Raw genomic sequence first — 24,834 nt, 5'->3', positions numbered from 1 at the left:
TCACCGGTGAATTTCCCGTCACCCCGACCTGCCAAGACCCAAAAGATCACGCAAGCCCAGATCAGCCACCATGATATAACCATAGACCTGCCAGCCCTCATCGACTCCGGTTCCGACGAGAGCCTCATGGACTGGGGCCTCGTAAAGCGAGTACGAGCCACCACCAAACCCCTTCCCCGGACCATTCAGGCTAGAGCTCTGAATGGCAAGGAACTCTTTTGTATCACTCACATCACCGAACCCCTGAAGGTTCAAATTGGACAACACATCGAGAATCTCCGTTTCCACGCAATCCAAGCTTCGTCACCCACTTTGGTTCTGGGACACCCTTGGCTACGTCTACACAACCCCAGAATCGACTGGAACTCCGGAAACGTACTGGAATGGGGAAAAGACTGTTTGGATCACGTCTTGGACCAATTAGCTACCAGTGCATCCTCAGCCGCAGTCAACCAGGTGACTCTTGAGCCTTTCGATCCTGAACCTCGCCAGTCACTGCCTCAAGACCCCGAGTCTCGCCGGGCGCATCTCCAAGACCCTGAGCCACACCAAGTCTCTGCATCATGTCACGCCAAGTCTCTGCATCAAGTCACGCCAAGTCTCTGCATCACGCCGACCAAGCCAAAGCCGTCCACGCCAAAGCCGTCCACGCCAAAGCCGTCCACGCCAAAATCGTCCACGCCAAAGCCTACCACACCACGCCAGGTCGGCCAAGCCTGCCACGTCTTGCCAAGCCTGCCACGCCTCGCCAAGCCTGCCATGCCTCGTCAAGTCTGCCAAGCCTGCCACACCAAGTCTGCCAAGCCTGCCACGCCTCGTCAAGTCTGCCAAGCCTGCCACGCCAAGTCTGCCAAGCCTGCCACGCCTCGTCAAATCTGCCAAGCCTGCCACGCCAAGTCTGCCACGTCTGCCACGCCTCGCCAAGTCTGCCAGGCCTACCAAGTCAAAACGATCCACGGGATTCCCTTGGTACTTTCCGAACCTGATCCTGCGCTAAGAAAAGGTCTTCGGAACGGTACCGACGGGACTCTCGTCTGGCGTCATGGACGCCCTCCTGAACTGCCCTTTTGTCTGGGACGGATGGGTGGGTCGTGGTTCCCACCTCCGTGCCCCCTTCCGCCCACCCTTGTTTTTGGACTCCTTGTTGAAAGGCCGTCAAGAGCCGGCCATTGAGGGGGGGGGGGGGGGGGGGGGGGTACTGTCACGCCGCCACCGGCGTGACGGCCATGCCTTTATTTTCATAGTCATGTTTCCTGTTTTACTTTGATATTTTGAGTCTCCTCTCACCCCAGGTCACTTTCCCTTCCTGCCGCTCCATAATTACCGGTCCCCGCCCTTGATTATCACCACCTGCCACCAATCACCTACAGCAATAAAAGCCACCTGCATTCTCCCCTCCGTTGCCGAAGTGTCACAGTCAGTGCATGGAAGCGTCCCACAGTCCTCGAGTCCTTGTTCCTGTTACCTTGTTGTTTTGCCTTGTTTTTGTGCCTTATCCTCCACAGCGGAGCGCCCTTAGTTACCCCTTGTGCCTTGAGCCTTGTTTCCTCCCTTGCCTGTTTTTTCCTCCCCAGTGGAGCGTTTTTAGTTCTCCACTTTTTGATTCCCCTTTCTCCTCTCAAGTTGAGAGTAGACAGCTGTTGGCCGGAAATAAACCTATTGCCTTTGTGGCCTACCTTTTATCCTGCGTCTGAGTCCTACCTCTCCTCGTCGTGTCAATTTTGTTGTATTTAATTTTTTATTATATTTTTTCTGAATTTTTATTTTCACTTTTATTCATTTATTTATTCATTTTTAATTTTGGCAGTTTTGGTCCTCCATAAATTTCTGGCTGGTACCATTCATACGTTCTATTTTAAATATCACCATGCTCTTAAAGACATATTTATACGCTTTGGCTTTGATGCAGCCTCTGAACTGAAGAGAATGCTTGAAGCAATGGTAGTTATTACAAAAACTGCCAGCAGATGGTAGCAGAGTATAAGAGATCAAAAAGCTATTTTCCCCACTATTTTAAACAGATTTGTGAATAATGATGAAACTTAGCCATATTCTAATGCTAACTGATGCAAAAATACAAACAGATAGAAATACTAATTTTCCTGATGAAAGAAGAGGCTCTAATCTCTCTTTTGGTAGATTCCACGTTTTTATAGCAATAGGACACAATATTCTATGGGCCATGCAAAATCAGTCAAAATTCAGTAAAACAGCGAAAATGTCCTGGGAGTGAATGAGTTAAGAAGGTAACCTAACCAATATGTTTTGTAAATCTCCTGTGTTTTTACCGTTTCAGCCTGAAGAATTTAGCATCTCCCTTGAAAACGGAGCAGTGGTGATGAACACGCATGGAACAAGAGTTAAAACACATAAGAAACATTATAACGATGGAAGGACACACTTCTTATTGGCTTCAGTGAATAATCAGAAGTAAGCATATGATTTTACTTTGATGAAACCCTTTGATTTTGATGCCAATTCTGCTCCTTTCTTTCTAAGAATTTAGAATTGCTAAACATTTTGATGGCTGTAGTCAACGAGCGCTATTTGATGTATCATTGTCATTTCACACTACTTGGAGCTCATTGAGTGTGATCTGCAGTCAACTGTGCTTTTAAAAAACTGTCTGCAATGACCAGCCTGCTGCATATTCAGATATTTGTGTGTTTACAGCTAAATACTGCTTGAGTTTGAATGTTGTTGACAACAGTGTTTACAATGTTTTTACTTGTCAGACCTATGTATCTCTAATGAATTAGAAAATGTCCATAAGTGTATTTTATTTACTGTGTTTCTCTTTTGACTTGAGGTATTTATTATTGGTGGACGACAAAGACAAGCAGGAGAAGAAACGCCCACAATCAGTCACAAGGCCTTCTTCCGTTTCTACAGTAAAGAACTTCTACTTTGGAGGATCACCAAGCAGCAATTTAAAGAACTTTACAGGCTGCATTACTTATGCCTACATTAACAGGTAGATCCCTTCTCAACACTGAACAGTCATGATGGTTGTTCATAGAAAGCTCTTTGTCATCCAGGTTGCACATTGGTGAATTGCTTTCTTAGTTGCTTAGAACTGCACACTATTTTTAAAACACTCTTGGGAGAAGACTGAGAAGCAGATTCTCCAGTTTAGTTTACCATTTATGGTGTTTTGATACTGTTAAAACTGCTCTTTAAGGAAGGTGTGGGCAGTTCATTTGCTAAAGGGACCATGAGAGAAACTGGAATGGCTGTCAATTGCCACACAATTGCCATTTTCTGTACAAAGCATTAATTACATGGTCTTCTGTTTTTTTTTTGTGTGTAGATACTATACATAAAAATGGAGTGTAATAATATAAAATATAGTACATATGATACATGATTATGTACATAATAAAAGATTTATATTGGTCTCATTCTGTACAAAGCATTAATTACATGGTCTTCTGGTTTTTTTTTTTTGTGTAGATACTATACATAAAAATTTAGTGTAATAATATAAAATATAGTACATATGATACATGATTATGTACATAATAAAAGATTTATATTGGTCTCATTGCTATGTTTCCTCTTTAAAATTTATTTAACTGGGGTGGGATGATACAGGCAACTCATGATTCGATACTGTGCCCCGTGACAACGATAATATTACGATACACGATATCTACGATATTCAATATATTGTCAGAAACGTTCTTAACGATATATCACGATATTCTGTATGTGATTGACAAGTGAAACTTGCCGACTGTTCTTCTTCGCCAGTAGTGTCTTCGCCTCTTCCCACCGGGCTCGGTGTTCTGGTGTTCCGCCTCTCCCCCGGTGCTTCCTCCTCTGCTTCCCCCCTCCCGCCGCTGTGCTCCTTTCGCACAGCTGGAGGTGGGGTGGGCACGTCTTCCCTCTCTGCGCTGCTGCCCGGTCCGGGGGTGGGGTGGGGGCTCGCGGGGGGGCGGGGTTCGCGGGGGGGTTGGCGGTCGTCGGGGGGGGCTTTTTTGGGGGGGTGGGGGGTGGAGGTATGGGTGGGTGGGGGGTTGGGTGTTGGGGGTCGGGGTGTGTTCGGGGGTTTGGGGGGGTGGCGGGGCCTGGGTCGTGGTGGGTGGCGGGTTTGGGTGGGGTGCGGGGGGATCGTGGGGGGATGGGGGCTGGGGACCGGTGGAGCGCTGTGGGGGCCCGCCGGGCCTCGTTCTGCGGCCTTGGGCTCGGGGGTGTGGGCCGGGGCAGGGGCGGGGGTGTTCCGGGCGTCTGGGTCGATTCGCCGACTGGTGTCCGCTCGGGTGGCTTGGGGGTGGCCTTGGTGCTGCCGCGGCCTGGGGATTCCGGGGGGGGTGCTCGCTTTGCTGGACCGCGGTTGACGGCTTCTTTCTTTGGTGGTGGTCCTTATGCATGCCAGATCCATCGCGCCAGCATCTACTGAAACTCAAACAGAAGTTGCCTCTCCCTCCCACAGCCCCTTGAATCAGTGGGTGCTGGTGTCTGTAGATCTCACTTTGCTTTATCTATCCTTCCCTCCTTCCTCTCTTTAGTTTTTACTCTGGTCTCTTGAGATCTCGCTAATTTGTTGGAATTTAGAGGCTTCCGGGGTTGGCGTAAGACTTTGATTTTGTAACCATGGGGAAGGCAGGAAGTGTTTGGTCGGTGCTGGATTTCACTTTGATTTATCTTTCTTTTCCCTTTATTTTTTCTGACCTTTTCTCTGGTCTCCTGACCATTTGAACCTCACGACTCTGGCAAGATTCTGAAGTACCTGGTTAAGGCGAAGGGTAATGGGATATTTATAAGGTTTTAGGTGAATTAATGAGTATAAATTTATACGTATTTGCACGCACACGCACGCGCACGCAAACGCACACACGCAAACGCACACACGCAATCGCCAGTAGTGTCTAGACTCAAGTTCTTCCTACTTTACCGCCATGTAGGAATTAAGCACACCCACAAAAAGGACAGGAGAGATTAAGTACTGATGGTGACAGCAAAGGATCACATAAGTCACGGTTCGGCTCGGATCACAGATTTGAGTCACAGATTGAATCGGTTTTCGTATCAGAAAAAAAATAAACAAGATAAATAGTAATTTATCTTCATTTATTTTGTCCATTAAATTGAGAAAAAAGTCTGTTTAGGATTTCAGAACATAATTTTAAGTGCCATAAAAGGCAGATTCATTCTTATTTTATATATGGTCAATGTATAAAAGAAGAAGGCTTAATGTTGTCTCCCTAAAATCAAAATGGCAATATTTGACATTTTGAATTGAATGTTCTTATTTATTGCCAAAGGTGTTTTCTAAAATAAATGAAGACAAAATTCTATTACATTTTTTTTTTTTTTAAATTCTTGAATGCTCAGAATTGTTCATTTGGCAGTCTTCTAATTCAACATATCATCATCATTGCGCTCTCTCTCTCTCTCTTACGTGCGTAAGTGCGCATTTGTGTACGTGTATGTGTGTGTGTGTGAATTGGTGTAAATTTGTGCTCTTTAATTCACCTGAAACCTAATAAAAATCCCATTACCCTTCCCCTTAACCGGATACTTCAGAGTCTCGCCAGAGTCGTCAAGTTCAGAAGGCCAGGAGATCAGAGGAAAGATCAAAGGAAAGAAAGATGAATCAGCTCAACTCAATTCAACTCAACTTTATTTATAAAGAACTTTAAAACAAGCATTGCTGTATACAAAGTGCTGTACATGGACAACTATGTACAAACACGAGGAATTTGTCTTCACTGTCACAACTTGTCCAAGAAAAATAACAATGACCAACAGAGAGACAGGACAGGAGGCCTAACAGTTCGCTAAGTAGAACCCGCAGTTTCTAAGATCTGAAAAAAGGAAAAAATTCGGAAGTTAGGGAGAGGAAGATGGTGAAAAAAACACCCCTTTCCCCCATAGACAGTATGGGACTTGTTTGGGGGGAGACTCTTGTAGTAACATGATAAAAAGACATAATAGTGCTCAAGACTTGAACGTGTGGGATTGCCTGAAATACTGAAATTGGTATTTTGATTTGTTGCCAAAAATTAAAATTACTGTATATTAATTTTAGCCTGTCTCTGCCCCCATTTATTTATATAGACAAGACCGAGACATTGAGCCTGAAGACTTTCAGCGCTACACCGAGAATGTCCAAACGTTCCTGCAGGACTGTCCAGTGCAAAAGCCTCCTGCTGCTCTTTCATCAAGGCACAGGGATGACAAACATATAGCCAAACGGAGGCAAACACGTAAGGTAAGGGAGAAAGAACATTAATCTAATAAATAAATGTAGACTAGATTTGAGGGTTTCAGTAAACGCCAATTGATTTTGGCACTTTATTTGGGTCGAAACTTGTATTGTTGATTTGTAATTTAGCCACAATATTTAATGCATGCTGCCACAGGTTAGCAGGGATGAATCCATCCACAGAGAAGTGAACGTAGCTCCCTGCCATCTGTCAAGTCAACAAGCAACACAACATGCCTACCAGTATGGCAACTTTGCGAACAGTAGGCAGCACTACAAAGAGCTCCCAGAATCCTTTTCTCAGAAGTAAGTCTTATGGAAATTATTTACAATCTCAATTCTTTAAAAGCCATCTCTAAAGAATAAAAATGTGTCTATCAATGTTTTTCCCCTCCAGGTCCAACATTTCCTTATCCCTAAAAACCAACACATCATTTGGCCTAATTTTTTATGTATCTGACAATCAAGAGAACAACTTTATGGCTCTCTTTCTGGCCAATGGTAGACTTGTATACGCCTTCAATGTAGGTGATCAACGAGTTGAAATCTGGAGCAAGGAAAACTACAATGACGGAACATGGCATAATGTAAGTTCATCATGTTGTTCCACCTGTCACTACTGAGGCTGAAATTTGGATATACAAAATTCTTTTTTTTTATGTGCATGCGTGTCAAACTCATTGATGAATGGAAGAACGCAAAGCTGTGTGTGTGTGTGTGTGTGTGTGTGTGTGTGTGTGTGTGTGTGTGTGTGTGTGTGTGTGTGTGTGTGTGAGTGCCTTTGTATTTGCTCCATTGTGGGGCCAATACACGCGTGTTTTCCAGGTTTAACAACCATTGCGGGGAACGACTTGAAATTGTAGGTAAAATTTGGTGGTCCCCACAAGTTCAGACTTCTTTTTGAGGGTCAAGACTTGGTTTTAGAGTTTAGGTTTGAATTGGGTTATGGTTGAGGTTAGGGTAAGGAATGGGGTTAGGTAATAATTTTTTGATGGTTGAGGTTGGGGGAAGGCATTATGTCAATGAGAAGTAGCTATCTTAAGTAAAAGCTTTAATGAGCATTTATTTCATTTGAGCAGGTTGAAGTACAATGTTCCCTCACTATGATGCGGTTCATCTTTTGTTTCCTTGCTGTTTCACTGATTTTTTTTAGTGTGTGCAGTGTGTGGTATAAAAGTGTGTAGTGTGGTTCTACAGCAGTAGTGTCCAAACTACGGCCCTGCGGCCATTTGCGGCCCGCCGTCCATTTTTCAGTGGCCGGCGCCATATGCTAAAAATGGCATTTGACTCAGTTCAAATAAAATAAACAAAACAAAAATGTTTGGAGATGGTCAAAGTAAGAAGGAAGGGTATCATAAAACAGGTGCCATTAAAGGTTATTTTAGTTAACTAAAACTAATGAAAAAACTAAAACTAAAATTCAAAACACAATATTGTTACTGAAATAAAATAAAAGAGAAAATGCTTTTTAAAAAACTAAAACTAACTGAAACTACATTTTATGTTTTCAAAACAAACTATAATGTTAGCAAACATGTCCGTTTTAGTCTTTGGTAATTAATTTAATGCATGAGCCTTTGGGGATGATTTAAAATGTGATTTTTAGTAGATTTATTTTTATATAAACCGGAATAATGACGTTTGAAAGTATGTGACACAGAAGTGGCGTCATCTAGCAGCAGCCAATAGAAAAGCACCTTCAGATGTCGTTGCTCCCATGGTGTTTTTTAAATATTGCGCACAATTAATACACATTTTTTTGTTTAAACTAATACTAATACTGAAACTAACAAACTAAACTAAAACTAAGCATTTTTTTAAATAACTAAACTAATAAAAACTAACTAAAATGAAAAATTCCCAAACTATAATAACCCTACTGCCATATTACAAATAAATTGGTTTATATACTGTAGCATTATTCTAAATATGCAAAAGCACAAATAAATTATTTGTACAATTTTTAGGAAAAAACAATTTCTCTTCATAACGTTATGTGGCCCTTGCGTCATTCTGAATTTCTCTATGTGGCCCTCAAATGAAAAAGTTTGGACACCCCTGCTCTACAGCCTTAAATATATAATAAACAAACAAACAAACAAACAAAAAAAACATTCATCCATCCATCAATTAATTATAATAATAAAAAAACAACAGTACAATAAATTATATTTAAAAAAAAAGTGAAAAAAAATGTTCAATAAATGAAAAAAAAACATATAATAAAAAAATGTATTAAAAACATAATAAATGAAAAAAAATCAACCTCTACTTAATGGCTATCACTTATTGCAGTTATGTATTTTTAATTATTTTTGGAACGTAACACCCGTGATAAATGAGGAATCATTGTACAGATATTTATTATAGCCCAACACGGGAGGGATACAATGAATTCATAGTTTTCCACATCAGAATATTTTTTGTACTTTCAGTATGTCACAGGTCACAGTTTTTCTCTGATCATGTTAAAGGTGCATTGTGTCGTTTAAAAGGGTAATATTAACGCTTTTTCTACGTCATGCATGGTCTACCAATGCCCAGATGAGTACGAAGAGCCTTGACTCTTTTACTCTGATTGCACCTATCAGCTTTTATCTTCCCTTTATAGACTTAGACTTGACTTTATTGATCCCTTTGGGATGGGATATAGTAGAGTGTGCGGACCACACACACACGCTACAGTTTCTTTGGGGAGCGGAGGGGTGGAGTGGTGGAAGGTGATGTCATGCACGTCCCCGTCGAGTAGCGGACATGTGGCGTGCACTTAAGATCGTGCACGTACTCATACGACCATGAACGAGCCTGACACAGATGCTGCAGTTACGCTTTGGGCCAGAGGTGGCAGTCACGAGTAAAAAAGTGACAAACTGCACAAAGATCCTTTATAAAAAAAAAAAAATAATAAAAATAAAAAAAAAAGGACCACTGTAATATGATGTGAAATGCTTTCAAGACTAAATTGCACTATTTTGGTCATATGTCAATCAACTGTACGGTGACAAGAACTTGTGCTCCCTCTCTGAAGGTCATTTTTATACGTGATGAAAATATGGGAAAATTGATCATCGATGGACTCCGAGTACTGAAGGATAGAGTTCGAGGCAAAGTTGTGCCCTGGCATGTCAGCAGTCCTCTCTATTTTGGAGGTGTACCTCCAAAGCGAGCACAAAAAAATATTCAGGTATGGAATTAATTTATTTTTTTTCAAACTCTGACGATCCATTTTTAATCTAATACATCAATGTCATTAATATTTGTCAACTGTGTGCATGTGAAGCCTTTGAGACTCTTTTGTGATTAATGGCTATAAAAATATATTTGACTTGACATTGTTCGAAATATAATGTTAAAGCTTTATTGAAAAGGGCACTAAATGTTACGGGTTCCGGTGGAATCGGGGGGCGGATCCCAAAAATGTAGAACACAGAGAGACAATTGAATAACTTATTTTACAAGGGTAGGAACAAAAAGCGCTGGACGAAGCCAGGAAAAAAAACAGTTAACAGAAAACGCTTGCAAAAGCTGCAAGGAAGATACAAAAATATACCCGAGGGCTACAAAACCGTGTACAGGAATAAACAAAAACCAAACACAAAACACGCTATACAAAGCGCATAACTAAAGACGACGTAGAAAACACGTGAATAACAATTCTCAAGCATAAAGCTGAGGAAACATAAAACTACGGAGCAGAAACGGCTCAACGCGAGAATAACAAACACTCTAGCACAGGGGTGTCAAACTCATGTTAGCTCAGGGGCCGCATGGAGGAAAATATATTACCAAGTGGGCCGCATCGGTCAAATAACGGTATATAACTTAAAAACGGGTGCCGTAAATTATACGCAGATTTTTGCTATTTGTGGGCCAGCCCTAAATTACGGAGCTCAACTGTCATGATATTGTTCCAAAAAAAAAAAAAAAAAAAAAAAATATATATATATATATATATATATATATATATATATATATATATATATAAATGCAAATGGAACGCGGCAACGCTGAGTTCTGGACGTGTTAAATCACATGCGTTGCATATATATTGTTCCCAGAATGCATTGCGTAGCGCAGTTGTTTTATTATAACATTATATTACATTCTATTATATTATTATTATATTATTATTATATTATATTACATTATAAAGATGCTAATCCTTGTCATATCTATTTGTGTTACGAGTAATTGAATTTGTGTCGTATTTAACACGTTTGTTGGTCTATGATTAAAAAATAATAATAATAAATAAAATAAAAAAAATAATAATAATAATAATAATAATAGTAATTAAACAAACTGTACCTTTAAGTTGTGTGTAAAATAATGACATCCTGGACGATTCCCCTGTACAAGTTGCATTGCTCATCTGAGGACTGCTTGTGAAATTACAAATTTTATATATTTTGATTGTGGCCGGCTGATTAATTAATCCAACATTACTATTTTTTTTTTTTTCAAGCTTTACAAAATCATCTCGCGGGCCGGATTAAACCCCTTTGCGGGCCTGATCCGGCCCGCGGGCCTTATGTTTGACACCCCTGCTCTAGCAAAAGCTAAGGAAGTAACAGAAAACTATGAATCAAAAAGGACTCACGAAACAAACTGGAAACAAGAGACGAGGCTATAGATTAAACTAATACACACGCAAGGTCAGAATACTGCACTAGGCGAAGGCGTAGCAAGGTCAATACTCCGACGAGGAGTGTCGGTAGTCACAGTCCTTATGAAGGCTTGATTGAGGATGGGAAACAGGTGCAGCGCCGGAGGACACGGCCCATCCCTCAATCAGAGGCTAATAGAAAAAACAAAAACACAGCCTGAAAGCACAATCACAACACTAAATAGTTCTAATTTGGGTATGTATGTATGTATGTATGTATGTATGTATGTATGTATGTATGTGATGTAATAATAATGTAGTACTGTACAATCATTTTCAGGGTTTAAAATATTAACGTATAATCCCATGAATAAGGCAAGGGTTTTTTTTTTTTTCATATAAAATGTTGCAAAATCGTCTCACCGTACTATACATGGAATCATAGAAATAGTTAAAAGCAAAACAAAACATTTTTATAGATGTTTACCTGTACCTAAATGTTATAGAAAAAGGCGTACTTACATTCCAACATATTTAATATCTATGTTGCAAATCTATGTGATTAAGTACCTTGTTTCCAGAGATTGTTCTTATGTAGAGACCGTCAGCAGAACTAGTCAAACTAAAATCAGCAAAAATTGTTTATCGTATCCATGATGGAAGATGCAACCGAGTGGTGAGGCCAACTTCAAAATAAAATCAGACATTCGTGCTATGGTCACTTTTATTTTGAAATTTTTCCCGAAATTGTGACTCGTTTTTTGAGTCACTTTTGCCACCAAAGTCAACACAACTTCATTGTGAAATCAAGTTAAATCGCTAATTAAGGGTGCAAAATAACCTCCTTGATTATGCTGACTAGGGGTGTGCTCAAAAAATCGATACGGCAATATATCGTTGCGGGCCTCATTACAATACACGTATCGATACGCAGGCGTCAGAATCGATATTGCTTGTTAACTTTAAAGAGGCAGTTAACGTTTGCCGTTGCAGCTTGCATTGTAGCTAAAAAATAAAAAACAGCAGCGTCTTCGAAGTTAATTGCCTTCAATTAATGCAAAAATAGCTCACCAGTGATTGGACACTGTCTTGCTAAGAAAAATTAAAGCAGAGGAAGAATATTAATATTTATTTACTTATAATCTTAACATTGCACATGTCTTAATGTACCAGTTTTCCTATATTTTGTTTAAAAACAAAGTAGAATGTGTTACATGAAAAAAATGCTGTTTTTGTTTCCCCAAATATTTCAAATAAGCACATTTTAGAGCTGTAATTTTAATACGTTGATATTTTTGCTCATATTGGCTCATGCCTATTAATAATTGTTCCCGGTGTGTCTGTGAAAGCTGCCAATTTAGACCAGGCACACCGCTTTGGTGGTAAACCAGAAGAGCTGCTAACAAAAATATTTTTGTCAGTCAGCATAACAAACATATCCTTTAGGCATACATATGACTATTATAAAATGCAAGAAAATTAATGTGACATATTGAGATACGTATCGTCATGAAGATCAAGTATTGGAACACATATGTATCGCGATACGTATCGTATCGCGGCCCCTGTATCGTGATACTTATCGTATCGTGAGGTTGGCGGCAATACCCAGCCCTAATACTGACATTGTAATGTACTGCTGCGAGCATTCAGCAATGTCTTCAGAGTTAGCATCTACAGCGTCAAATTTAAGCTGACAAAAATCACTATTGACGCCACTTCGTTTTATCGATCAAAATCTATGGCGAGAGATTTCATTTATTTATTTATTTATGTATTTATTTATTTCATTCTTGTAACAGAAGAAATTAAAGGGGGTAGAAAGACAATTTTTACTTGTTTTTTTTTTTTTAATTAATTACAAAAATTAATTAATATATATATTTGCTGCATACATATGTGTGTGTGTTTTTATAATTTGGATGTTTTTTGTTCTTTATAGAGAAACTCAGTAAACGGCTTTTCTGGCTGTTTGAGGAATATACAGCTCAATAGACGCTGGTTGTCATCTGCGGACGAAACATTTGGCGTCACGCCATGTTTTGAGGGACTCACGGAGGCAGGAACATTCTTTGCAGAGGAAGGAGGCTACGTGCTTTTGGGTAACTTCCTTTCCTTTCTTGCTTTCTGAGGGGTAGATCCACTAAGACTGCACTGCGTCCGCTAAGGGCGCTAAATATTGCTCCACAACAGCACCCGCAGTCTGCTCCCTGTCAACCACCTATTCACTAAGGATATTGCACTAATCATATACCGGAGCAAACACGCCCACAAATTCTGACAGCTAGGAGCAAATTTGCGCCTGATTTACCACACATGGCTAAGGATTTGCACCAAGAACACGGTAGTATAGTAACAGTTGCGAGAAAGATGACATGCATGCATTTTCCTCATTTAGCGCCATTACAGGGATAGTTCAGATTTTTGGACATGCATCCTCACCTCTAGTAGTGTGCAATCAGCACTGACTTACCCCTGACGGCGTTCTGTGACACGAATTCTGGTCTGGTTTTGGTCGAGAGGAAAGAGGAAAAACAATTTGTGCACTAATCTCTGTTGTTGTGTCTTTTCGAAGTTATAATTACGGCATCTGTATGCAACGCGTCTATCAGATGTATGTAGCGCGACGAACGAACAGAAAAATAGTGCCCGGCGTTAATAGAGTCGGACTTTTTTCTAGGGTGAAGTTTTGTGATGCAAATGTATCACAGAAATTGTTTTTAGAAGAAAAATGCTTTATTTCTGTGATGTCAGCCAACTTGCCGGACTACTTTCCTGTCGACCAAAACCGGACCAGAACTCGTGTCACAGAACGCTGGGATAAGTCAGTGCTTATTGCACATAGTAGAGGTGAGGATGCAATACAGATTCATGGCCAAAAATCTAAACTATCCCTTTAAGACAACGATGTCCTTCATTCAAAAAATACAAATTATTGGTGCTATCATTTTAAAAAAAATAAAATAAAAAAAATAAATAAAAAAAATAAATAAATAAATAAATAAAAAATATATATATATATATATATATATATATATATATATATATATATATATATATATTCAGAGGTTGATGTAGGCACACAGTATGCATCTGTCACATAAAAATTATAGCTTTAGCCAAAAATGATTCCTTTAGAAATGTTCTGGGTGCAGTTTATAATCAGGTGCGCTCTATAGTCCGGAAATTATGGTAAATCTTGTTTTTTTAAGTCTTACCCTAAGGTGATGACCGGCCAATCTTTTGCTTACAATGAATTGATTCCACTGTTGTCACTCCAATGTCATTCTGGATTACTCATTGTCACCTCAACTCTCAACTCAACTTTATTTATAAAGCGCTTTAATAACAGGCATTGCTGTATACAAAGCGCTGTACATGAAACATAAATCGGTTGTGCAGTAAAGAATAAGGTAACAGAACAAGAACAAAACAAACATTTTGAAGTGCCTATCGTTATGTCAATCCAACCTCGGAAAATGTTTTCCTTACCTACTTCCCTCTTTTAGACACGATTGACTTGGGACCAAGATTTCAAATCGAAATGGAGGTGCGGCCTCGTGTGGTTTCTGGTGTCCTTCTGCATGTGCCCATAGCAGAGGGTTACTTTTCTATGTACATTCATCAAGGAGCAGTGAGTATACATCACAGTCTGAGATCACACAATTACATCACACTACAGAATACATTTTTTTTATAGAGAAGAGATACAATTGTTCTAAAGCTTAGAAATGAAATGAAAACATGTTTTCCAGGTGGTGGCTGTTTTGACTGATGGGACACGTGTGTTATTGGCAACAGTTACTTCAAGACAGGCTCTGTGTGCTGGCCACTGGCGTAGACTTACAGGTGAGTATTATGTTATTGTGGTTCAAAATGCATTTAAGAATGTCACACCTGGGTTAAGGTTGAGTTTGAGTTCATGACCTGTTAAGTTTGAGGTCAAGTGCCTGTTTTGAACTGATGTAACCATCATCTAGTTTCAACTAGTTTTAGGCTATGTGATGTCAATCTTTAATCCTTTAGGTGATGTCTGGACCTATGTGATGTCGTTCGTTAGTCCTTTACTTGCTACAACCAATCAGATCGATTCACTGTCTGTAGGAGCATTCTGAGAATTGTGTGTGCTTTGCCGGATTATTGCTTTCTGTCCCTCTGTGCAATTCTCTTTGTTTCTCATCTAGTTAAGTTTGTTCTATGCCTCTCAATGTGAATAAATAGTTAAAATCTTATTTGTGTCTGCACTTTGGGATCCAACCTCCAACACACAACAATGAATGTCTTAACAATTACATATTCCCAAAGAGAAGAAGAAAATGATCAGAGAATCTAAAGTTAATTATAAATAATACACAATTAATCACTCATTTTGTAGGGGAAGCATCCAAGAATTCTGCAAGAGAGCATCAGATTTTGTTCCTTTTTATTTCAAATGCCATGATCTCCAATTAATGGATTAATTAATAGGAGAAGTTACTCAAGTCTAAAGAGGACCAGTTATTTACTATGTAGGACACATTTATAAGTCATTTCTTCTTTTTTTTCCACAAGTAAATAATGGTAAAATAATATATATGTATTTCAAGTAAATTTGCACATAAAAAAATCAAAAGGCAAGGCAAGTTTATTTGTATAGCACATTTCATACACAAGGCAACTCAATGTGCTTTACGCAAGTTGTTTTCATTTGGTTGAAGGAAATTCATCCAGTTGTTAATTTGCTCTAGTGAGTGACACATTCCATTAATTGAACTGCTGTCATTTGGGGACATTGATAAATACAGTTGTGTGCCATCTGCATAACTATGATGTACTATACATTGGCATTCTGGAGCATTTGACCCAAAGGTAACATATACACACTGAACAACAGAGGTCCAAGGACTGACCCTTGAGGGACCCCACATGTCATGGCCTTTTGATCAGATTCAAAATTTCCATTGGTCACAAAGCAGCTCCTTTCCTGAAGCATTTTAGGACTGTTCCATTAAATCCCACCGAAGTTTCCAGCCTGTCCAACAGTATACTACCCCTAGCAAAAAGTATGGAATCACCAGTCTTGGACGAGCACTCAGACGTTTTATTGTGTAGCTCAAACTCGGATAAAAAGCATGAAACAGTCATAAGGTCATTCCAAAATGCAACATCTTGGCTTTCAGAAACACTGAAAGAAATGAAAAAACATTGTGCTGGTCGGTAAATATTACTTTTATAGAGCTAGTGCAGGGTAATAAATATGGAATCACTCCATTATGAGGAAAAAAATATGGAATCACTCCATTTTGAGCAGAACATAAGGACACACCCAGTCAATTTCCTTTCCTTAATTGGGCACCTGGCTCAAATTATATCTGCTCGTTAGTCAGCAGTTAAAAACAGTGCAGTTACCACACCTTGGAGGGCTGCTGGATCAAGTGGATTGGCAAGAATCATGGCTCCAACAAGGGAGATGTCTCTTGAGACCAAAGACAGGATTATCAAACTTCTTGAAGGTAACTCACGTATGGTTGCCAAAGATATGTGGGCTGTTCACAGTCAGCTGTATCAAAGATCTGGACCAAGTAAAAACAGCATGGGAAAATTGTTAAAGTCAAGCATACTGATAGACCAAGGAAGACTTCTAAGCATCAAGACAAACAACTAAAGGCCAAATGTCTTGAAAACAGAAAATGCACAACAAGACAAATGAAGAAGAAATGGGAGGAAGCTGGTGTTAATGTATGTGACAGAACTGTGCAAAATCGCTTAAAGGAAATGGGATTTACATACAGGAAAGCTAAAAGGAACCCATCATTGACGCTAAAACAAAAAAGAACAAGACTGCAATGGGCTAAGGAGAGGCAATCATGGACTGTGGATGAAGGTTATCTTCAGTGACGAGTCACAAATCTGCATTGGACAAGATGATGATGCTGGAACTTTTGTTTGGTACCGTTCCAGTGAGATTTACAAAGAGGACTGCCTAAAGAAAACATCCAAATTCCCACAGTCCTTGATGATATGGGGCTGCATGTCTGGCACTGGGTTAAATCTTCAATAAATGCACAGACATTTTGAACAGCTTTCTCATCCCTTCAATTGAAAAATGTTTGGGGATGATGAAATCATTTTGTCACGGTATGTTGGAGATTGTGGACCCAAATTGAGGAGACAGATCAGACGATGGGAATTGGCAACTTAGGGTGATTTATTAACTCTGCAACAAAACCAAAACTAGACTTGATGAGAGCAAACTTGACAGAACTTAACTTGAGAGAATTGCAGCTTGACAGCTAATACACCCAGCATGACCCACGTAACACCAGCAATGTGTCACGCCGCCACCTGCGTGACAGGCCTTTATTGTCATAGTCATGTTTCCTGTTTTATTTTGAATTTCTGATTCCCTTCGCACCCCAGGTCACTTGCCCTTCCTGCAGTTCACTAATTACCGGTCCCCGCCCATGATCATGTCCACCTGCCACCAATCAACCAAGACAATAAAAGCCACCTGCATTCTCCCCTCCGTTGCCGAAGTGTCACACACAGTTAGTGCATGGAAGCGTCCCACAGTCCTCGAGTCCTTGTTCCTTGTTCCTGTTGCCTTGTTGTTTTGCCTTGCTTTTGTGCCTTGTCTTGTTTTTGTTACCCCTTTTGCCTTGTGCCCTTTTTCCTCCCTAGCGGAGCGCTTTCTGTTGTCCCCAGTACCTTTTGCCTGTTTTTTCCTCCCTAGTGGAGCGCTTTTTGTTCTCCACTTTTTCCCCTCCCTGTTCTCCTCTCGGTTTGAGAGGAGACCACTGTTGGCCGGAAATAAACCTGCTGCCTTGGTGGCCTACCTTACGCCTGCGTCTGAGTCCTACTTGACCCCGCCTTGTCAGTACACTTCGGCCAGCATGGACCCAGCGGGAGTGTCCAAATTGGAGACCTGGCAGAGGCTTGAAGACATCGCCCGAGTCATTGCAGAGATAAAAGAGTTGATGGCTTTGGACCGTGGCGACTGGGGTGAAGGGTCGGACTGGCCTCAGAACCCCGAACCTCGTCTGCTGCAGCCTCTCGCCCCTGAACCTCGTCTGCTGCAGCCTCTCGCCCCTGAACCTCGTTTGCTGCAGCCTTTCGCTCCGGAACCTTGTCTACTGCCGCCGCAGCCCCTGGCCGCTTCGCCTGTGCCGCTGTCGCCGCAGCCCCTGGCCGCTTCGCCTGTGCCGCTGCCGCCGCAGCCCCTGGCCGCTTCGCCTGTGCCGCTTCCGCCGCAGCCCCTGGCCGCTTCGCCTGTGCCGCTGCCGCCGCAGCCCCTGGCCGCTTCGCCTGTGCCGCTGCCGCCGCAGCCCCTGGCCGCTTCGCCTGTGCCGCTGCCGCCGCAGCCCCTGGCCGCTTCGCCTGGGCCGCTGCCGCCGCAGCCCCTGGCCGCTTCGCCTGGGCCGCTGCCGCCGCAGTCCCTGGCCGCTTCGCCTGGGCCGCTGCCGCCGCAGTCCCTGGCCGCTTCGCCTGGGCCGCTACTTCCTGTTCCTCGTCAGGCGGCGCATGGAGTGCGGCCGCCACCTCCTGTTCCTCGTCAGGCGGCGCATGGATTGCGGCCGCCACCTCCTGTTCCTCGTCAGGCGGCGCATGGATTGCGGCCGCCACCTCCTGTTCCTCGTCAGGCGGCGCATGGATTGCGGCCGCCACCTCCTGTTCCTCGTCAGGCGGCGCATGGATTGCGGCCGCCACCTCCTGTTCCTCGTCAGGCGGCGCATGGATTGCGGCCGCCACCTCCTGTTCCTCGTCAGGCGGCGCATGGATTGCGGCCGCCACCTCCTGTTCCTCGTCAGGCGGCGCATGGATTGCGGCCGCCACCTCCTGTTCCTCGTCAGGCGGCGCATGGATTGCGGCCGCCACCTCCTGTTCCTCGTCAGGCGGCGCATGGATTGCGGTCGCCACCTCCTGTTCCTCGTCAGGCGGCGCATGGATTGCGGCCGCCACCTCCGGTTCCTCGACCGGCGGCGCCCAGCCAGCGGCCGCCTCCTCTTGCACCAGTTCCGGCGGCGCCCGGCCAGCGGCCGCCATCACCTGCACCAGTTCCGGCGGCGCCCGGCCAGCGGCCGCCTCCTGCTCCTCATCTGGCGGCGAACACCCCGCCGCCACCTCTGCTCCTTGTCGGGCGTCGAGGACGCCCTCCTGACTGGCCCCGCTGGGACTCTCTTGTCGGGCGTCGAGGACGCCCTCCTGAACTGCTTTTTGTCTGTACGGATGGGTGGGCCGTGTTCCCACCTCCGTGCCCCCTTCCGCCCGCCCTTGTTTTTGGACTCTTTGGGTCGGATGGCCGTCAGGAGCCGGCCATTGAGGGGGGGGTACTGTCACGCCGCCACCTGCGTGACAGGCCTTTATTGTCATAGTCATGTTTCCTGTTTTATTTTGAATTTCTGATTCCCTTCGCACCCCAGGTCACTTGCCCTTCCTGCAGTTCACTAATTACCGGTCCCCGCCCATGATCATGTCCACCTGCCACCAATCAACCAAGACAATAAAAGCCACCTGCATTCTCCCCTCCGTTGCCGAAGTGTCACACACAGTTAGTGCATGGAAGCGTCCCACAGTCCTCGAGTCCTTGTTCCTTGTTCCTGTTGCCTTGTTGTTTTGCCTTGCTTTTGTGCCTTGTCTTGTTTTTGTTACCCCTTTTGCCTTGTGCCTGTTTTTTCCTCCCTAGTGGAGCGCCTTTTGTTCTCCACCTTTTTGATTCCCCCTTTCTCCTCTCAGTGTGAGAGGAGACTGCTGCTGCCCGGCAATAAAACCTGTTGCCTCTGTGGCCTACCTTATCCTGCGTCTGGGTCCTACCTCTTCACGCCGTGACACAATGCACCCACACCGACTGGACAAACAACAGGCTAAATACACCAACACTAATTAGCTAAGGAGACACCTGGGGGAAACAAGTGGCTGAGGGCAGTGATTGGTCACACACAGGGAAGGAAAGACACAGGTGAACACTGTTAAACAAATGAGACAAGGGAAGAAACGAGGAACACATGACAAAAACCACCAACCACAGACAAACACTCCCAAAAAACGCCAAAAGAAAACAAAATCCCAAACCCACAGAACCAAAACATAACAGTACCCCTCCTTCAAGGGACGGCTCCCAGACGTCCCACAAAAACAAAAGGCAGGCGGGAGCCCAGCCCATCATCAGGCGCAGTCCAAAATAGCACCCAGGCGCCAAACAAAAAGGTGCCCGGAGGGGCCAGTCAGGTGGGCGTCCCGGACGCCAGACGAGGAGTGCCCCGAGGGGCCAGTCAGGTGGGCATTCCGGACGCCAGACGAGGAGTGCCCGAAGGGGCCAGTCAGGTGGACGTCCCGGACGCAACACTGGAGCAGTCGGCGGTCGCAGCAGGGTCCGCGATACCCAGGCACAAGCGGAAGGCGGTGGTGGCGGCAGGTCGTGCACCGCCGGAACGGAGACTTGAGGCTGCCGGAACGGGGACTTGAGGCTGCCAGGGAGCCGGAACGGGGACTTGAGGCTGAGGCAGGGGCACCGACGAATCGTCCAGGGACTGAAGCGGCAGCAGCGGTACAGGCGAATCGTCCCGGCGCTGAACGGCAGCAGCGGCACAGGCGAAGCGGCCAGGGGCTGAAGCGGCACAGGCGAAGCGGCCAGGGGCTGAAGCTGCAGCAGCGGCACAGGCGAAGCAGCCAGGGGCTGAAGCGGCAGCAGCGGCACAGGCGAAGCGGCCAGGGGCTGAAGTGGCTCTGGAGTCCTGTGTGTCTGTGCCCTTCCAGCTGCGGCCAGCCGCCGCACTAATTAGCTAAGGAGACACACCTGGGGGAAACACAAGTGGCTGAGGGCAGTGATTGGTCACACACAGGGAAGGAAAGACACATGTGGACACTGTTAAACAAATGAGACAACGGAAGAAACGAGGAACACATGACAAAAACCACCAACCACAGACAAACACTCCCAAAAAACGCCAAAAGAAAACAAAATCCCAAACCCACAGAACCAAAACATGACACATTTTCCAAGATGACAATGCATCATGCCACAGAGCAAAAATTGTGAAAGCATTCTTTGGAGAAAGACGCATCCAGTCAACGTCATGGCCTGCGAATAGCCCAGATCTCAACCCAATTGAAAACCTGTGGTGGAAATTGAAAAAAATGGTCCACAGCAAGGCTCCGACCTGCAAAGATGATCTGGCAACTGCAATGAAAGAGAGCTGGCACCATATTGATGACGAATACTGTTTGTCACTCATCAAGTCCATACCTCAGAGACTGCAAGCTGTCATAAAAGCCAGATGTGGTGCAACTAAATACTAGTGATGTGTTTTGATTGTTTTTCATGATTCTATATTTTTTTCCCTCAGAATGGAATGATTCCATATTGATTTCCCTGCACTTGCTCTATAAAAGTAACATTTACTGACCAGCACGATGTTTTTTCTTCATTTCTTTTAGTGTTTCTGAAAGCCAAGATGTTGCATTTTGGAATGACCTTATGACTGTTTCATGCTTTTTATCTGAATTTGATCTACAGAATAAAACGTCTGAGTGAGTGCTCGTCCAAGACTGGTGATGGCATACTTTTTGCTAGGGGTTGTATTATGATCTATCATGTCAAATGCTGCACTGAGGTCCAATAAGACGAGCACCGATACCTTCCCTCACAAAAAGTCAAAATTGTGGAACACTTATTTATGAATACATTCACAAGGTTCTCAACAATGTAATGACTACATTTCCCTGCTCTGTCCCGCCTGAACACAGTGATTAAAGACATGGACATTTTCAAGTTGCAAATAGACCAAGAAGTCGACAGTGTTGATGGAATTCTGAATCTTCCTTCTACAACCGCCAGAAAGATTTTCATTGGTGGAGCTCCAGGTTAGTTATCCCCCAGCGTTAGTATTTTTTATTTTTATATTTTTTTTTCACGTCAAAATGTTCTAAACACTTGACTTCCTTTCAGATATCTTCCTTACAAGCAGCCATGAAATCAGTGAGCCATATGTAGGTTGTATGAGGAACCTGATGATCAACAACAGTGGCGTGAGCTTCAGTAATGCAGCTCTGGTCAGTGGAGCGGTCAGCGTAGGATCTTGTCCAGCTGTGAAATAAAGTAAAAAATGGCAACTGATCCCAATGTCTTATTAACAAAAGAAAAGGATGAGAAAAATGTATCCGTTATAGAGAATCATTCTCTTTTATTTACACTTTGAGGTGAATGTTTTGTTACAACCAAAAAAATCAATGTCATTAAGCAAACTGAAATACTGAAGGAATCCAATTGGAATAGGCTATATTGTTTAAAGGAGAAGTCAATCTTAAACATTTCTTGACAGTAATATGTTATATGTGACCTCATCAACAAAATCCAACAGTTTTGATCAATATCAGAAGGCGGCCTTTTTGCCACTTTGCTGTTGAGTGAAAATGACATCACAGTTGCTCAGGTCTCAGGTAACAGCCAATCACAGCCAAGAAAACAGGTGCACTGTGACTGATCATTGCCTGAGCCCTGAGCAACTCTGATGTCATCTTCAGTCCACAGCAAGTGGCAAAACGGCCGTCGCATGAGATGGATAAAAACGGCTGGGTTTTGCTTCATAACTCATATTCCACTCATGCAATATTAACCATAATAACGTATTAGACTAGTGGGACTGCATAGAACATATTGTTAAGAATTTTTTTTAGGTTGACTTTCTCTTTAATTTTACATGGCATACTAATTAATGCTCCATTTGATGAAAATCTTATGTATGTTAAAAATGAATGTCTCCTATTTTATAAAATATATATATATATGTAAACACACTTTTGTTTGTCTTAAATGTGTTTAAAAAAATATATATATACATTCCAGGTTTGAGTGCCCAATTCCCAATTAGTGCCTATATTTGATTCTTACATTAGACTGTATTATAGTGTATTATTTTCAAGTGATTCATTTCCAATATCAGTGGAATTTTACAGAAAACTATCATACAATTCCAAAAACCACATAAACAACTAAATTTACAGATATGTCAACATCAGACATGTATAAAGGTTGGAAAATTATATATATTTTTTTAGCTTACAAAATTGTATCATCATGCATGTGCATGAAGCACTGATCTCTTTCCCGAGTCAACAACAATATGATTCTGTGCATGTCGTCGCAGCGAAATCTGGAAAAATGTCTGGAATGCGGAGATAAAAAGTATTCAAACTGAACCAAAAACAAATTAGTGTACGCAACGCACATCGCTAACCAGATATGACACCAGACATTAGTTCATCTCACCTTTTATTCTGAACTACAAACACAGTAGCCGACGCTTCTAGAGTAGAAAATAGTTTGCTGCTTTTCACAACGTGAATTTAAGAAATAATAACTTTTGATTATATATATATAAAAAAAATAAAAAAATAAAAAAAAAATTCTTTCGCAATATCGTCATTTTGATTTTGTGTAATGGATTGTCCGAGGTTGGACCCCGGAATGCAGAGGCAACAATTAGTAGAAAACAACAGTTTATTTTGCTGAGGTCTGGCAAAATCCAAAAACAAAAAAACTCAGGAGGCAGGCAATCAGGAAGGGAGAGGGTGGGCTGGCTGCAGAATCTTGGCAAAGAAGACTATAACAAAAAAAACAAAGATCCAGGGCAAAATAGGTAAAAAAAGGCTTCTTGGTCACATAACGGAAAAATTATTCGCACTAGACAAAATGCTGTATAGCACTATCATATGGGATGGAATTCTCTGGCACCAGCCTGGCTGCAGACCAGGCTTCTTATCCAGGAGAGTTGATTGTCAGATTGAGCCCAGGTGTGTCCCTTCAGCTGCCAGCCACACCCACCGGACCTGCCAAGAGGAAAAAAAAAAACAAAGACCTGCCATGCACAAAACCCAATCATGACATTTTGTTGACTAAAACCCTTGCTTTTATGTCCCTGGAATTAACCGGCTGCATAAACACCAACAAAAAAAATCCTCCACAAAATTAGAAATTCACTCAAATTAAGTCATTAATTCAGAAAACTGCTCTGCATTGGGAAAAAAAAAAATCTTCCCCAGTCAACGAATGATGACGAGTAATCGCTGGATGACCGTCTCATTTTCTGGGAGCGCTCCACTGGGCAGATTTTGCGTGGGTACGGTAATTTAAACATCATGGAATACTCGGTTAATATGTTTTTATTCGATGAGCCGTTCATTTTGTCGTGTATATTATATTGCTCAAGAAAACATTAAAATTCATCCTAAGATGTCCCTTACACTTATTTTTTTTTTTGGCTGAACAAACTCCATAATCTAGACTTCCTGTCAGTAATCACATTCCTACCTTCATTTCATATCTGTTTCTTTCGTTTCTTTCTATTGAATTGGTCTTGACTTCAAGTAATGAAACGCATATATTGCTCAAGGGAGCCCCCAACAACCAGCTGACATTTTACTTTTATTTTTGTCCACAGCAACACTCACATCTAGTTAAAGCATATGTGACCCGCTTCAGCAAAAGGGTCCACATGTCGGCAGAATCAATCTTGAGATATGAACGATATTAGACAGTTGGACTTTGTGTCCATTTTGAGATTTCTCCACAAATAGCCAGCCTCCTTGAGCTGTCTAGTTTCATTTCCAAGCATCACAAAAGTCAAAATTGTAATAGAAGGGTATGAAAATAACCAATTATTAGACAGTATGCCTTGTAACTAGGGGTAGAGTTTTTAGCCTAGCTGCTAGCGAGCGCCGCTTCTTGCACAACTGCTTAAAAACAACCCGAATTTCCTAGCCTCAAACGTAATTCACAAATGATTTAAATAAATGTTGTGAGGATAAGCGGATCTGTTAATGGATGGATGGATGGACATAAGCAACCAAAAAAACTTGAAATACACCATTCAGCACGAACAGTCATCCGACCTTTGGAGCAGAAGCTATGTTGTCCCGGGTACAGGCAAATTTTATTCCAAGCAGACAGAGATATTCAAGATCATTTTCTTAATGAATCGATTTCTACTTTTAATTCAAATGACTACATTCACACAATAAAACATGTTGAACTCGCAGAGAG

The 24,834-nt window shown here is 42.5% G+C and overlaps 1 protein-coding gene across 1 annotated transcript in view; it reads left to right on the top strand.

Annotated features, from left to right (window-relative positions):
• Positions 1–24,034, top strand: part of lama4 (laminin, alpha 4) — a 136,511-nt gene extending 112,477 nt beyond the window's left edge. The window contains exons 30-40 of the mRNA XM_077510561.1: positions 2,297–2,430; positions 2,810–2,974; positions 6,064–6,217; positions 6,369–6,517; positions 6,609–6,798; positions 9,240–9,395; positions 12,760–12,919; positions 14,327–14,451; positions 14,573–14,666; positions 21,540–21,656; positions 21,742–24,034. Coding sequence (XP_077366687.1) covers positions 2,297–2,430; positions 2,810–2,974; positions 6,064–6,217; positions 6,369–6,517; positions 6,609–6,798; positions 9,240–9,395; positions 12,760–12,919; positions 14,327–14,451; positions 14,573–14,666; positions 21,540–21,656; positions 21,742–21,890 — 1,593 coding nt within the window. The 3' untranslated portion in view covers positions 21,891–24,034. The remainder of the gene's footprint in view (positions 1–2,296; positions 2,431–2,809; positions 2,975–6,063; positions 6,218–6,368; positions 6,518–6,608; positions 6,799–9,239; positions 9,396–12,759; positions 12,920–14,326; positions 14,452–14,572; positions 14,667–21,539; positions 21,657–21,741) is intronic.
• The last annotated feature ends 800 nt before the right edge of the window (positions 24,035–24,834 follow it).

Source organism: Festucalex cinctus, chromosome 21 (assembly GCF_051991245.1).
Source record: "Festucalex cinctus isolate MCC-2025b chromosome 21, RoL_Fcin_1.0, whole genome shotgun sequence".
Lineage (NCBI taxonomy): Eukaryota > Metazoa > Chordata > Actinopteri > Syngnathiformes > Syngnathidae > Festucalex > Festucalex cinctus.
This window is presented reverse-complemented; position numbering and strand designations above follow the sequence as displayed.